This window comes from Pteropus medius, unplaced genomic scaffold (genome assembly GCF_902729225.1).
Source record: "Pteropus medius unplaced genomic scaffold, Ma_sr-lr_union100, whole genome shotgun sequence".
NCBI lineage: Eukaryota > Metazoa > Chordata > Mammalia > Chiroptera > Pteropodidae > Pteropus > Pteropus medius.
The window spans coordinates 13,441,762-13,456,527 of NW_024349799.1; the positions used below are offsets into that span (position 1 = coordinate 13,441,762).

General features: G+C 39.1%; 2 protein-coding genes across 3 annotated transcripts in view; one reads left to right on the plus strand and one right to left on the minus strand.

Annotated features, from left to right (window-relative positions):
* Positions 1-843: 843 nt before the first annotated feature.
* LOC120620999 (translation initiation factor IF-2-like) lies at positions 844-10,708 on the minus strand. The gene is made up of 2 exons (XM_039886201.1): positions 9,620-10,708; positions 844-1,305 (listed from the first exon to the last, which is right to left on the minus strand). The coding sequence occupies exon 1, from the start codon at positions 10,670-10,672 to the stop codon at positions 9,911-9,913; it is 762 nt and encodes a 253-aa protein (XP_039742135.1). The 5' UTR covers positions 10,673-10,708; the 3' UTR covers positions 844-1,305; positions 9,620-9,910.
* Positions 10,709-10,777: 69 nt separating this feature from the next.
* The window catches only part of TAOK1 (TAO kinase 1), a 143,682-nt gene continuing 139,693 nt past the window's right edge, over positions 10,778-14,766 (plus strand). For both annotated transcript variants that reach the window (XM_039886180.1, XM_039886182.1), the window contains exon 1: positions 10,778-10,913. The gene's annotated coding sequence lies outside the window, so the exon portion shown is untranslated. The remainder of the gene's footprint in view (positions 10,914-14,766) is intronic.

Here is a 14,766-nt window from a genome sequence, read left to right on the forward strand (position 1 = left end):
ATCTCTTGGAAATCCCTTTAGTTTCTGTACTTCTACTGAGGTAGCATAATGCATTACAAAGAACCAGAGAGAAGTAAGTTCCAAGCCCTGTTCCAAAAACTGAATAAAATACACTAAAATAAAAAAATTCTGCTCTGCCACTTACTAGCTGTGTCATCTTGGGCAATTTACCTAACCTCTCTGAGCTTGGGGTATGGCATTTGAAGATGTATATTATTGCATCTACTTAGCCAGTTGGTTTACAGATTAAATTAGACAGAGGTAAAACATAATATCTGGAACATGATAGATATGTCTAGTAATATTAACTCTTTTTCTTTCCTCCTACCTCCTGCTGCTGTAAGTGCCAGGTCCCTGACTTTTAAGGGTCTGAAAAAGTTTTTTGTTTTCCCATTGAGAAAGTTAGCATCCATGGTCAGGTGTTGCTGATAAATTGAAGTAAGACTTGTGGACCAAGACTTTGGAAAAACTAGCATGTGAACATACTAATGTTACTTTTCCCCAATTTAGGGATTCTTGGTGAAGATTGCTGGTTTCCTCACGTTGCTCCTGAGCATGGTCGATACTAATCTATTTTCCTTGGAAGATAAAATGCAGGGTTGCTGATTGACTGTGACTTTAGGTAAGTTATTATCCCTCTCTGGGCTTCACCAGAACAGAAGATCACTGCTTCTCTTCACTTCAAGAAAGGAGGATTGGTTGAAGTTTGTGTAAACTCCAGGAGAAAGGTTAAATATGGTTTGGTATCATTCTTGGCACTGAGAATACCAGAAGTATTTGTACAACCAGGTCAGATGCCACTGTTCAATTTATATGATTACTAAAGACTCAGCTGACACAAGGCTGTGGTTTGACATGGTTCCTTTGTTCCAGATAATAAACATGTGTAATGTCAATTATACTAATGTGTTTTGCTCTAGTTGAAACAAGAAGGAGGCTGATGATGAGGCCAGGACACTGTACCTCATTCTCTCTGACCAGGCGTACTCTGACAACACGTTTTTCCTGTCTCTCTTTGTAACTGGTAATTAGGTTCTCAGCTGAGCTGTCAGGAATCTTGACAAGTTTCACAGGCAGTCACCATCTGACAGTTTAGAACTCCGGGCTTCTCACAGCTGGCATATTCTCTCCCAGGGAACCAAAATTTCTCAGTCCGAAACTTCTCTTTTTACTCAAAGAGTCCGATCTGAGAGGAAAGCTAGCTCTCTCAGTGCAGTATCCAATTCCAAAGCAGATCGTTGAGTCCAGTGGTGGTGATGGGGAAAACTCTGTATTCACGTATATCCTCAGCAATAAGGGCTGACTCTACGGTTTGACAATGAAGTGGGAAGGCAGATGTAGCATGGTAGTATGGGAATTTAACATAGTTTTCAAAAAGAGAAAGAAATAGTTAATAAAGTTGCTTTTTCTATCATTGCTCAACCTCTGCACACCCAAAATCTTGACAGCAGGAACTTAGATATTTGTACACCTATGTTCATAGCAGAATTATTCACAATAGCCAAAAGGTGGAAGCAACCCAAAGGTCCATTGACAGACAAATGGATAAACAAAAATGGAATATTATTCAATCTTTAAAAGGAATGAAATTGTGATACATGCTACAACATGGATCAGCCTTGAAGATATTATGTTAAGTGAAATAAGCTAGTCACAAAAAGACAAGTATTATATGATTCCACTTACATAAGATATACAGAGTAGTCAAATTTATAGACAGAAAGTAGAATAGCGGTTACCAGGAGCTAGGACGGGGGGCAGGGGCAAGATGGGGAATTGTTGTTTAATAGGTACAGAGTTTCAGTTTGGGAAGATGAAAAAAGTTCTAGAAATGGATGATAGTGGTGATGGCTTCACAACAATGAGAATGCACTTAATGCCACTGAACTGTATACTTTAAAATGTTTAAAATGGTAAATTTTGTTATGTATATTTTACCTAAACCACTTTGGGATTAGGGGACATATTTAATCGAATAAAGACGTCAGTTCTTCCCAGTATGGGGCTAAAGCTCCTCAGATGGGCTCTCATGCTTACCTTGATCATAGTACTGGTCAGACTATCAGCAAGCCTGTTGTATTGCTCATCTTGTTTTTGCTGCCTATCATCCATTGCCTTTGTTTCTGGTCATTTTACCTTAGTTGCTGGGAACCAGCCTCTCCTCTACTCACAGTCTGTGTGGTTCTTGTAAAGTTGACTTTACTCTGCACTCTAGAGATAGAACTTGTTTATCAGGTCTAAGCCATCAATGTATGCAGTGTATGCTAGTTCCCTAGGTCTGGCTTAGGGAATGGCACATGATCCAATTAAAGCCAATATAATGCAATATGACTTTCCCTGGCATTTTGGGGGGAAAAACCCTCTTATTTTTCTCCTGAAATTTTCTGAGCACAGTAATGATAATAATAATGTAATAATTAACATTATTGAATGCTTATTCTATGCCAGAGAGAGTTCTGAATACTGAATTTTTCTTTACTCCTCACAATAACTATGATGGGTCAGTATGATTATCGTTTTCTTTTTACAAATGGTGGAACTAAGACACAGAGTTTTGATTAGCTTGCTAAAGGTCTCATAACCAGTAGGTGGTGAGGCCAGGTGTCAAACCAGTTTTCACTTTGAACCACTGTATTCTATGCCTTGATAGGATGTAAGGACTGGAATTGCTGCTACCTCTTGTATAGCCCCAGACCAAAGGCAACACAGTGGAAGTCCTGGAAATGAAACCAGAACATTTAAGCCCTAACTCTGGACCTCGTACCTCTTAGCTTGTATGAGCCAAAATATTCCATTTTTCTTAAACTACTTTAGGTCTGGTTCTCTGTTACTTACAATCCAAAATGACTTAGAACTGTTTATTCGTTGGCCTTTCCCACTAGGCCATGATCTCAAAAATAGGAATAGTATCTTATTTTCATATCCACAGAGCCTAGCATAGTGCACATAATTGACATTTGATGAATGTTTGCTATCTATCAATTCAATTATTCCATAAACATTTATTGTGAGTTGTCTATGTGCCAGAAATTGGGTTAGATATGGGAAGTGCAAATAAAAATGAGTGAATGGAAACAGTTAGCCTGCAATGTATAGGATAATAATTGCAATGGTTATATGATAGAGAACTCTAGGAAAAGATGCACACACATGCTAGGGTTCCCAGGAAGTTGCTGTCACCTTGACACTATGTGCCTGGCTGATGGGCAACTTCTGGGTTCCTGCATATGCCAGATATTTTCAGGGTTGTCTAAGGTTCCAAGAATGTCTGGAAGGTACCTGCTTTCCAAACTGATATACATACCAGATTTTCACCTGGTCCTGACATGTGAACCATGTGTTTTCTGCTGTGCTTCTCTGTTACTTGAGTCTCAAAAGTATATTCTGTAAAATGACTATGCCCTACCCATTTCTCAGAGTTATGGTGAAGAACAAAAGAGGTCATAGATATGAAAGTTCTACTGTAACCAGGTGATAGTTGCTTTCTTTTATCTGATCATAGCAAATGCTAATATATCCTACTCTAGCTAGCATCCCCACAAAACCATATCATTTGGTCTTACCAGCAGTTCTATTCTAATGTAGTGAATATCTGTTTTTGTCTGTCCAGAATTTCTCTCTCTCATTCTGGCAAAAAGCATCCTATATTCTTTTGGGGAATTCCTCTCTACCTTTCTGTGTTGCTCTTGTGAGGCTGTTACTCTAAGCCTCTTGCCACAAGGTAGACACACAACCCCAGCAAGGGCAATCAAAACATCTTACCCTTTGGTGAAGTGACTAGCCCACAGAGGGACCTATGACACAGGGCCCAAGCTGGACAACTCAGAGCTATTCCTTTGGATTTTATATATTATTATGTGAGAGTGAGAAGCTTTCCTTTACCTTCAGGATCATTAAACTGAGATGATGTAAATATAAATTTCTGTTGCTATTCCTTCCACTCCACTTTGTTCCCACCCCAGTTCAGCCTCCCTCTGTTGTATGAAATAAACTACAACAATAAAAGTTCTCCTCAGCATGTTCTATCTGAAGCCTGCTTAAACTTCTTATGGAAACATGTCTGTGGTCCATAAGCCCCAAATTCTGGTCTGCTCATCCTCACAAAGTCCCAAATGCCTTCAATTTCTACATTTACAATGTAACATTTCTGTGTTCAGAATATTTATAAAGAGAAATAAAGGATTAGTGTCATGATAATCATTTATGCGGTACCATCTGATAATTAGATTAGACCTGCTCAGCAGGTAGGAGACAGTTGATTGTATAGGAAAGGTCACATAGCAGGCAAGTTTAAGTGGTATAAACCTGAACTTTGGTACAAGGGCTCATGTCACTAGTGATCACAATACAATATGTCAATAAAAGTATTTGGTTAAAAGCAATATTAGAAATCTCCTTGATTCATTTCCTGTGTATAGACAGTACCAATGAGAGCAGTGCTGGGCTATATTAAACTAGGTGGCAGCAGTGGGAAGCACCTGAGCCCCCCAGTTGCTCCTCCTAATACAAATACAGACAACCTTATAACAACATCTAATCTATTAGAAAAATATCCAAGTGACTGGGAGCTGGGTGTAGTGTGTGGAGAGAGAAAAATGGAGAGACAGAAAGAGACAAGCACCTAACAAAATTCTTTTCATTCCTAAGGCACTGGACTTTTTAATTACAGGGTCTAATAAATTTCCATTTTTTTCTCTTTAAAGTGAGTTGAACGGTCACATTCAACCAAAAGACTTCTTACTAGCATAGAATTACTACCCAGTAAAGAGAAAGCTAAAGAGGAGGCCCAGGGACAATAAAATATTAACTTATTTTGTTTTAATTGCTAGCTGTTTCTGTTTCATATCCTATGTGGTACAACTCTAGTAGAAATTTGTGTAGTTTTTTTTTCAATACTGGCAGACATCAGTCAAAGAGAAGGACATGACAAAATCACCAATTGGTCTCGAAGATACATTTCAAAAACCTCTCAGTCCACAAACATGCTGTCCAACCCTTCCCACATTCACAGATGTCCCAGACAATCATGATGCACTGATCATGGGGTGCCTGTCAGAGGGTAGTGTCAGAGCAGTGGGATGAATATTTACCTTCTTACACATACAAAATAAGAGCTAACACTTTAAAACATTTTCTGTGGGCTAGGCACTTTACATATTATCTTATTTAATCCTCACACAACCATCTGAGGAAGGTAATATTAATCCCATGTCAGATGATGAGGAAAGGAATTCAGCCTGGTTATTAAATCAACAAAGTAACGTAGTCACTGGCACTAGAAAGTGATGGAGGTGGGACTCCACATCAATCTTTTTAACTACTGCTGCGCTACCTTCACATCTATTACTTGACATCTTCAGCGTTGGATATTTTTTAGACTCTGGTGCAGCTGCTTTAACTTATTCATGGCTCACTGCAGATGCTTATCTGATAGACACCTGAGACTGAAGATTTCTAGGTCAGGACTTTCTTAAACTGAATTGTATTCTATCTTCCTTACGGGATCTTGGCCCAACATTTATTATTCCTGTAGGCTGAAATAGAAGAATCTGCTACCTCCATGTGCAGGCATTTTTAAAAGATTGGCATTTTAAAAATGGATCCAATTACATGGGAATGCAGAGCTCAAGAACAACTCTGTACCTGATGAGCTTTCTTTTTCAGCCTGTGAAACCATGCTTGCTTATTAGGCAGCCATTTGTAGACATGCCTGAGTGACGTATGACAGCCAGACTGTAACCTGCCTTAGTTGGTCCTGGGGCCTAAAGACAAAATATATGGAAGCATTGATAACAGCCCAGGATGCACTGAATGGGCATCCAGTAAATTTATCTACTCAATGATTATCAGCCTCACCCATGGTTTCTAAACTGGAAATTCTAAGACATGTCCTTCTCACCAACTACCCTCTTATATACTCAGCTTTTTTGGTTTTTGCCTTCTGTGAGGAAATAGAGATTTTCATAAGTAATCACAATGTAATTGCAAAAAGTATATATACTAGCTAATGCTGGGTGAAGATATCATCATGACCAATGAAGATTTTAGTAAGAGTCTGGTAAAACACCCAAAGAAGTATTTTCTTTCTGTTTCTAAGTACGCATGTATACACACACACACACACACATACACACACACACACATTCAGAATTCGAGTTTTCTGTACACATTATTTGCATCATTCCTGTAATTATAGATTTTTGAACTAAAAGGACTCTAGAGATAATTCTAGTCCATTTCAGTTAGAAAGGAAACTGAGGCCAGAAAAGTAAAATCAAGGTCCGATACAGTGCATCACTTGCTGATAGGTCGTTCTGCATCGTTATTTAAATGTTTTGTGTGTGCACATCTTATCTCTCTAGTAGGATTTTGAGTTCTTAGTATGGAGAAGAAGGGGACTAGGAGGTAGCGAGAAAAACAGGGTCTTAAGATTGAAACTGTAATCTAATAGTTCTTCACTTACTACCCATGTGATGTTACACAGTTATTTAACTTTTCTGAGCTTTCATCCTCTGTAATGGGAATCATCATCATTATGCTTCTTTTAGGGTAATTGGGAAGTTCAAAGGGATAATGAACATAAAGCACTTGCTTCATAAAGTTCTTGGCACAGAATAACTCTATAAACGTTATTTTCATTTGCCTCTTCTGTATTTTACTTAAGCCTAACACACAGTAGAAATTCAACAAGTATTTGTTATGTGGAGCTGAACATGACTTGATCTCTTACTGAGTGACAATACTGAAAAGATACTCTTATTGGATAGATACTATATCAGAGTACCTACCCACGCATTTACAAGTTATCTTTTCATACACAGATATGTCTGTGACAACAAATACAATGACATTACACATGGTCAAGCATCTTTTACACACACTAGAAATGTGTACATGGCATCACACTTTCCTTGGTTGGTGGTGCTAGGAGTACAATATGGTAGAGAGAGAGTGTGCTTTGGATTCATTCACAACTGGGTTCAAATTCTAGTTCACCACTTATTTATTAGTTGGTGATATTGGGCAAGTGACATAAGCTCTCTGAACCCTGGTTTCCTTACCATAAAATGGAGGTAATAATAATATGACCCTTCTCATAAGTTTGTTGTGAGGATTAAACAAGATGTTTAGAAAGAGCTTATTTGTGTTTTTGTCTTTGCTTGGGTAACTTTTATCAAGGTCAAAACATGGTTGATACCTATTCTCCCCACAGTTTTTGACTCTGATATACAGGCTCAAAGGATACCTAACTGAGCTTTGAGAAGGCCTGTCAGGGAGGTGTCCCTTGAGTTGAATCTGGAAGGATTATTAGCCAACTAGAGAAGACATTTCAGGCAGAGGAATGCAGTGCTGCATCCTAGAGACAGCATATTAGCAGTTAGCAGAACAGTTTCAGGAAGGCAGGAACATCCTAAATAAGGCTAGAGAAATATGCAGGGGTTTTGTCTGGATTTTATTTGGAGGACTTTGGGGAGCCATGGGAGAGTTTTAAGTAGAGAAATGACACACTCAGCTTTTAGAAACTGCATCTTTGGAAGATTAAAGCCATTCACCTTAGTATAGAGAATGGGGCACCCTGGGAATCAAGGAGAGTATCTGGAAAGCAATTACAGTACCCCTGGTGAGAAACCGAAGTATGAACCACCATAGCAGAGGCAGTGGGGATGAAGAAGAGGACAAGTCGGAGAAATGTTCATAAGGTCATCCCACAGAATGAGCAATATCTGTAACCATTGACATTATTGACAATATTGACATTATTTTCCTATCATTAATGAATGCAATTTTTTGACACAATTTTAAAAATTAAATAATTGATAAGTTTTGCAATATCTACTAATGATGCTTTCTTGTTGAACAAATGTGATGTTGAGATAAGCCTCTGTGTGTGTGTGTGTGTGTGTGTGTGTGGCTGAAGAACTGAGGAGCAAAGGCCTATTGGCATCAGATCATAAGCACAGACCTGGAATAATAATAATAATAATAATAATAATAATGATGATGATGATGATGATGATAGCCAGGGACTGTTATGATGCCCTATGTGCTAGGGAAACAGGGGGGGAGGTAGGGGGTGCTATAATTTGTGGTAGAGATAGAGGTAAATGTGAGAATAAGGTAGTAGCAGATATAAAATATAAAAACACCACCTATACAACATTAAACCTTTAGATTTAACTGCCAGTTTATAAAATATGTGGGTAATGAAGCAAATGTGAAATAACATCATGAGGACGCAATTGGCTAAGCTCAGAATGTGGAAAATTTTACAAGATATATAATTTGATTTCTTCGACAAATGAACTGAACACAAAAAAGAAAGGAAGGAAGAAAAAGAAAGGAAGGAAGACAAAGAAAGGAAGGAAGAAAAAGAAAGGGAAACTGTTATATATGAAAAGAGACTTAAGAGGTATATTTATCAATCACATCCAAAGTGTAGAACTTGTTCAGATCCTGATTCAGATAAATAGACTATAAAAAATATTTTTGGAAACTATTGGGAAAAACTAAACATGGATTGGGTATTAAATGATATTAAATAATTATTGTAAAGGTGTGATCACATTGTGATTTTGTTGCAACAAAAGCCTTTGTTAGAGATACATCTGAAGTATTTACAGATGAAATGTTACGATATGTTTACTAGAGAGTTACTTAAAAATACATCAGGAGTTGTAAAGAAATAGGTGAGAAAAGAATGATAAAGTATTGATAATAGTCGAAGCTGGGTGATAGACACATGGAGATTTATTATTCTATCTTACTCCTTTTGTGTATGTTTGAAATTTTCCGTAAAAAAAAATAAGAATAAATACCATGGGAAAAGCTGAATCTCCATTCCCAAATGTATGAAATAATGAGAAGAGAATATTCTTGCTATAACATTTTCAGAAGAAAGATAAGGATTGGAGGGGCATCATTTAAGGGATGGGTGGAGGAAGAGAGGCCTTGGGGGTGGGAAGATAGAAGGGAAACTGGTGTTGAGTGGTGTTGAAAAAGCCAAGGAGGAACACAGTTTCAAGACTGGAGGAGTATCAACTATGTCAAATAATGCAGATGTCAAGAAGAAAAGGATTTAAATGACTCCACTAGACATGGCAACTAGAAGCTCACTCTGGACCTCAGCAAGGTCAGTTCCTGTAGAGGTGGGAAGATAGGCAACTTTTCTAAGAAGCTTGGCTGTGAAGCGGGGGAGATGTAAAGAAGGAGAAACTAGGGCATATTTTTTATGCTGAGGGGCAGTTGCTATTTGACAGTGATTGACCATATAGTGGTTGACCATGAAAAGAGAAATGACTGGCTCATAGGACTCTTACTTACTATGAGAGGGAATATACAGAACAAATTATATGTATATCCCATTGAAACAGAGTTTGTTTTTCTGATCATGGCCAGTTTATTTTGAGTTTATCTTCCAATAACTGTTCTAGAGTACATTTTTACTCACAAGTCTCACTCAACAGATCTATTTATTTCAGTTTTTTAATTGATTGAAGAATTGAGATTTTTTATGACTGCTCTTTAAGCACACCTTTTAGTTATTGAATAAAATTGCTTTTTGTGGTCCACTGAAGGGGTTTTCCTCTAAAAAAGTTTTCACCATAAAAAATGAGCTTACCTCTTTCTTGCATTACGACTCTTAGGACTCTGTTTACTGCTCTTGTTCCAAAAACTTCTCACCACTCATCTACTAAAAAAATCCATAAAAACTTTTCAAGAATTTGTCTCTTTCCTATCATTACCAACATACAGGATGGTTTTGATTTCTAACTCTTAATACTATTCCAAAAATTATTATAAACCATTAGAATCTCTAAAACTTAATTACATACTGGTTACACTGACCACTTTACCTCTGAATTCCACGGAGGGGTTAACTAAGGTGTGTAAGAATGGGATATTTTACATGTCAGGGCAAACTTCTCAATCTCAGGGTTAGTCTGGGGCGGATCTTTGGGAGTGGGAAGAAGGAAAGAGAGCAGATAAGCTCTTTTTTCTCAGATTTCAGGGTGAAATGAATGCACCTGACGCCCGCGTGGCATAGAAGCTCTGCCAGCTGAGCGAAGCCAGGCTGGACAGAGGTTGGGGCATGGGCCACTCGGGAGACTCCGCCCAGTGAAGGTATTCGCGCGCTCCCGTGAGGGCGTGCACGCGTACGTAGTCGGGTCTCGCGCGAGGTCGGGCCTGTCAGGCGCGAAATCTCGCGAGATCGGAGACTGGGATGACTGTCTGGAGGAGGGGAGTGGTGTCGGGGAAGGGGGGGGGAACCTGGGCAGCGGCCGGGCTCTGTGGCTTCAGGGCTCGGGTAGAGAGAGGGAGGGTGGCAAAGAGAGTGAGTCGGTGCCGCCGCCTGCCTGAGAAGAGAGGAGGGGTCCCGCCTGCCTGCGCCCTTCGCGGGCCGAGAGCGCGAGGCACCCACGAACCTCTGAGGCCTCCCGGCCCCTGGGGACCCCGCCCCGCCGCCGGCCGGGCGGCCCGCGGCCTCTCTTCCCTTTGTGAGCGCCCCCTTCCCAGGGGTGGTGGTGGTGGCAGAGGGCTGTGCGTGGGCCCGCCCGCCGAGGGGCCGCGACGGGGGACCGACAGGGCCTCGGCTGTGTGCGGACGGGAGGCGGCCGAGGCCCGGGCCGGTTCCCCCGAAGCGGCAGCGGCTCCCTGCACTTCCCCGCGCCATCTTAGCTGAGCCCAAGCGCTGAGGGCACCTCCTCGACCCCGGTCGTCCCTTGGCCCCCCCCCCCGCCCCTTGTCGCAGAGTTGGGCTGGGCTGCTCGCTGGGGCTCCGCGGGGTGGGGGGGGCGGCAGTGTGTCGCCAGACCCCCTCCTCCTCCTTACTCCTCGCCCTCCAGTGTAGCGGCTACCTGAGCGCTGTAGGGGGCTGCGCCTGCCTACTCCGCCCCAGATCTGCCGGCGAAAGGGTAAGGGCACCTCTGCTTTGAGAAAAGAGACTTGGAGGGGGCGGGGAAATTCGGCCCACTCTGGCCTCTGGCGGAAGAAGGGATGTGAGTGGGGTGGGGTGGGGAGACTAGGGATGGTCTGTGATTCTGTGGGTGGGTCGCTGGTGAGCTGGACGCCCTCCTGTTTTGAGGGACAAGAGCAATTACATTTCTCTTTCTTAAGGGTCAGCGGAAGGAGTGGTGGAAGGGGATGTCTCGAAGAAGGTGTGGCCCTCAGAGGGAGACTGAGTTGACGTGCACCCCAGTTTAAAAGGCGCGAGGTCCCTTTCCCTTCTGGTCCCTCTGCTCCTCCCTCTCCTTTGTAGTGTCTGTGTATTCTTGGGAAGAGAGTCTGTTCTGGTTAGCCTCCTGGGTTGATTCCAGCCCTCACCCCCCAGGAAATCTATACCTCTTTTCTGTAGGGGTAATGAAAGCGTTTCTCACCCCCCTACCCTTCCCCCTTCCTCATCCTTTAGTCTACTGCAGTGCTGCAGAAGTCCAAGGCAGTTTCTTCATACACAGGCCCGTGTGTACCCCGAAGGGAGGGAGAGCAGGAGAGGGAAGAAATGGCGCTTTCCTTGGAAAGGTTACTCTCTTTCCTTTGGCTTTAAATCGATAACAGTATCAGTTTAATACTCTTCCCCTGAGGTCTGTCCCTGGGAAGTATATCTATTCCTGTTGTTATTGTTGGGGGATATGGGCTCTTGAGAGGGACCCTGCCATGTTAGAACAGTTTTTATGTCTCAGTCTCTTTTAAACATTGGATTGACGTTTCGTGTGTGTGTGTGTGTGAGAAAGAGCGCATATTCCGTTTTCGTTAGGATTAAAGTAAAATAATTTTGTACTCCCTACCCCCTCACTTCCCTCACATTTTCTTCCTATGACTTTTGTAGTTCTTGAAGAATTATTAAAGATTACTGCATACAGACAGGCCGTCTGATGGACATTCCTTCTTGAGCTGTGAATTTTTAGGGTTAATGTTTTGTATAACATCGAAATTGGAATTTTTCGAAAATGTTTAGGTTACATATCTTTCTGTTGCAAGTGTTTTGTTTCTTAAGGAAATGAAAAAATAAACACTAACTTGCCTAATTATGTTGTGATAAGATCTGTACCCCTTTTCTGTAGTAAATAAGTCGTTTTTCCACTTTTGCTTCATACCATATTTAAGACATCTTCTTATCTGGTTTACAGTAGTACTTGGTTTTGTCCTTAGTAGAGTAGAAATAAATAGAATAAAAAATTTGACTTTCTGGAAGTGTGTTGCCAAGTGCTTTTTGTGATCAAAAAGCAGTCTTGAAGTCTACTGTTGATAACTTTTTAAAAAAATATTTAAATTTACTGATGAAGTGATTTCAAAATGTTCAATATATGAATATTCATAGAATTAAATTTTTCACAAAGCGATGGAGATGACTAAATATGTATAGATACGAGTTGTCTTGATATTTTATTAACAAGTTGTATTTGGTGTTTAAGCTTCATTTTTTGGGTGATTTATTTTTAAATATTTTCAGATGCCATCTGCATTTAATATTGGCCATAAGAGCTTTGTTGTTGTTGTTGTTGTTTTTGCATTTTGAAACCTATTTTAAGACAGAGCTTTAAAGATAGTAGTAGTGTTAGGCACTAATTTAGTTTCTGTCATCTTATTTCATAACTTTGATATAGGGAGACATTAATGGTATATTAAATCAGTTTTACTGTTTCCTCAAAATGGAATTCTCCTTGTTTTCTTTATTTTTTTGATTTTCAACTGAATTTACTTTAACTTTAACAGCGCTTCTCATTTGAATCTATTTCATGGCACAAAGCTGCATGTAGTGGTGTATAGTCTCCCCCATACGGCAAATTATTCTGTAAAGTCTAATCCTCTATGTTATGGTTTGTTGTTGATAATTAATTTATATACACTAGCATGTATGAACCCATGCATACTGTTCAGTAAAGAGTGACTTTTTATCTTGGAAAGATGCAGGCAGAGAGAATTTATCAAGAAAGGCTACAAAACTTAAGGATGTACACAGGATATAGGTAAACTACTGTATTTCAGCATGTTAGAACTAAGAGGTACTCTTTAGGACAGCTGAAAAGAAACCTTGTTTTCCATAGCTGGAAGGAATTCTACTAAAAGTGGTAAAAATATGTTCTTGATCAATTAGATAAATTCATTATTAAGGAAAAACCCCGAGGGTTATTTCAGCTGACCTCTGATGCCACTGTCGGAAAGGAATACTGAGAGCTCTTAGTCTGGGTTGATTTCAGATTAGCATGGTACTACTTATGTTTCTAAATAGTTCATCTACAAAATGACAGTGTGCATCACTTCCTGTTCTTTCACAACTGGTCCTTTTTCTGGATTCTCTTTTAATGACTTAATTTTTGTCATTCTGATATCTGATTTGTTAATTTGGCTATAATTCTTATGTTTTATAGATGGAAGAATTTCTAAGACTCAGCTTTGTTTAAAGGCTTTGAATAGTATAAGATTATCTTAACAGTAACTAAACTTCCTTCCAAACTAAAGAATAGTTTCTCAAACAAGTTTAAACTGTGAGAGGTTTTTAAGAAATACAACAGTGCATAGGACCAAAAGTATGAATGAACTGAATAGACAATAATTATCGTATTTTCTATAATATAGATTTTGGAAGAACTGTGAATATGGCAATTGATTGAATATGTGTTAGTATAAAATAAGCTTTCTGTATATCAAGGCATATACATATTTGGTCTCATGTTATATTGCCATCCCACTAAAAAGAAAGAAACTGGTTAGTTACAGAATACCAGAGAGACTGGATGCTCTTAACTAACCATAAAGAATATAATTTATTTTAAGAATTCACTGGTACTTAGTAGATATGAATGCTTAGTAAATCCTAAGGTTATATAGGGACCAGCTATTGGTATTGAAATTAGAGTTGAGGTTAACCTGTTATTCCAATTACCAATTAATATTAATTCTTCCATTGGGTCTCATGTTGGTTAACAGTAGTCTCTTATAATAATTGCACTCATACTAATTTAACCTTTTTGAAATTAGTATTAGTTAAGGGCTGCTGTTCAAGATCATATATAAATGAATATCTTCTAAAAAGTGTTATTTCCGTAGTCAAGTCTTGCATAGAATTGAGATTGTTTCATTAAACAGAGTGCCAATGTATGTTATTTGCCTTTAGGTTTCTGTACTTGTTCATGGCTTGATTGTATTTTGATACTCTTCAAGATTTCACATTCTAAAATGTATGTTAAAAAGATACAAATCTGTATTTCATTCCATTATATTCCATTGTGGATTAAAGTATTTTAATTTTTAGAGATAAAAAAATTAATATTTAATTTCATTAGAGATGTCCCATTTCTTCTAAAAAATCAACGTGAATTACAAAGTTGTGTCGATGGACTAGAAACATTTTCAGTTGGGAAAATAATGTTTTCAGTTAAATAAAAACATTATTTTCAGTTCTGTCAACATTTGGTAACAATTATTTTTATATCAGTCTCTTCCATTTATGCTAGAAACAGGCTTTTTGTTTTTAAATACAGTCTAAGGCTGCATCTTCTTACCTAGTGACAAAATAAGTGGCCCATAAAAGGTGGAAAGGTTTTTCAAAATATAAGTACCTGGCACGTAAATAAAAGTAGAGGTTACTAAATACTCTGCATAATATATAGCCTGTTAAAAATGCCACTGTCAGTGATATTTACAAATAATTACATTTAATTGGTCTCCAATTTATCTTTAAAGTTGAGGGCTAATTTTTCTTTTGATAAAATTATTCAGTATAATAGTGTTATACAGATTTAGAAGTAGATGAATCACTTCATTCAG

Excerpts from the sequence above, each read along its gene's own strand:
- LOC120620999 (XM_039886201.1), bottom strand. The coding sequence starts at position 10,672 with ATGGCGCGGGGAAGTGCAGGGAGCCGCTGCCGCTTCGGGGGAACCGGC.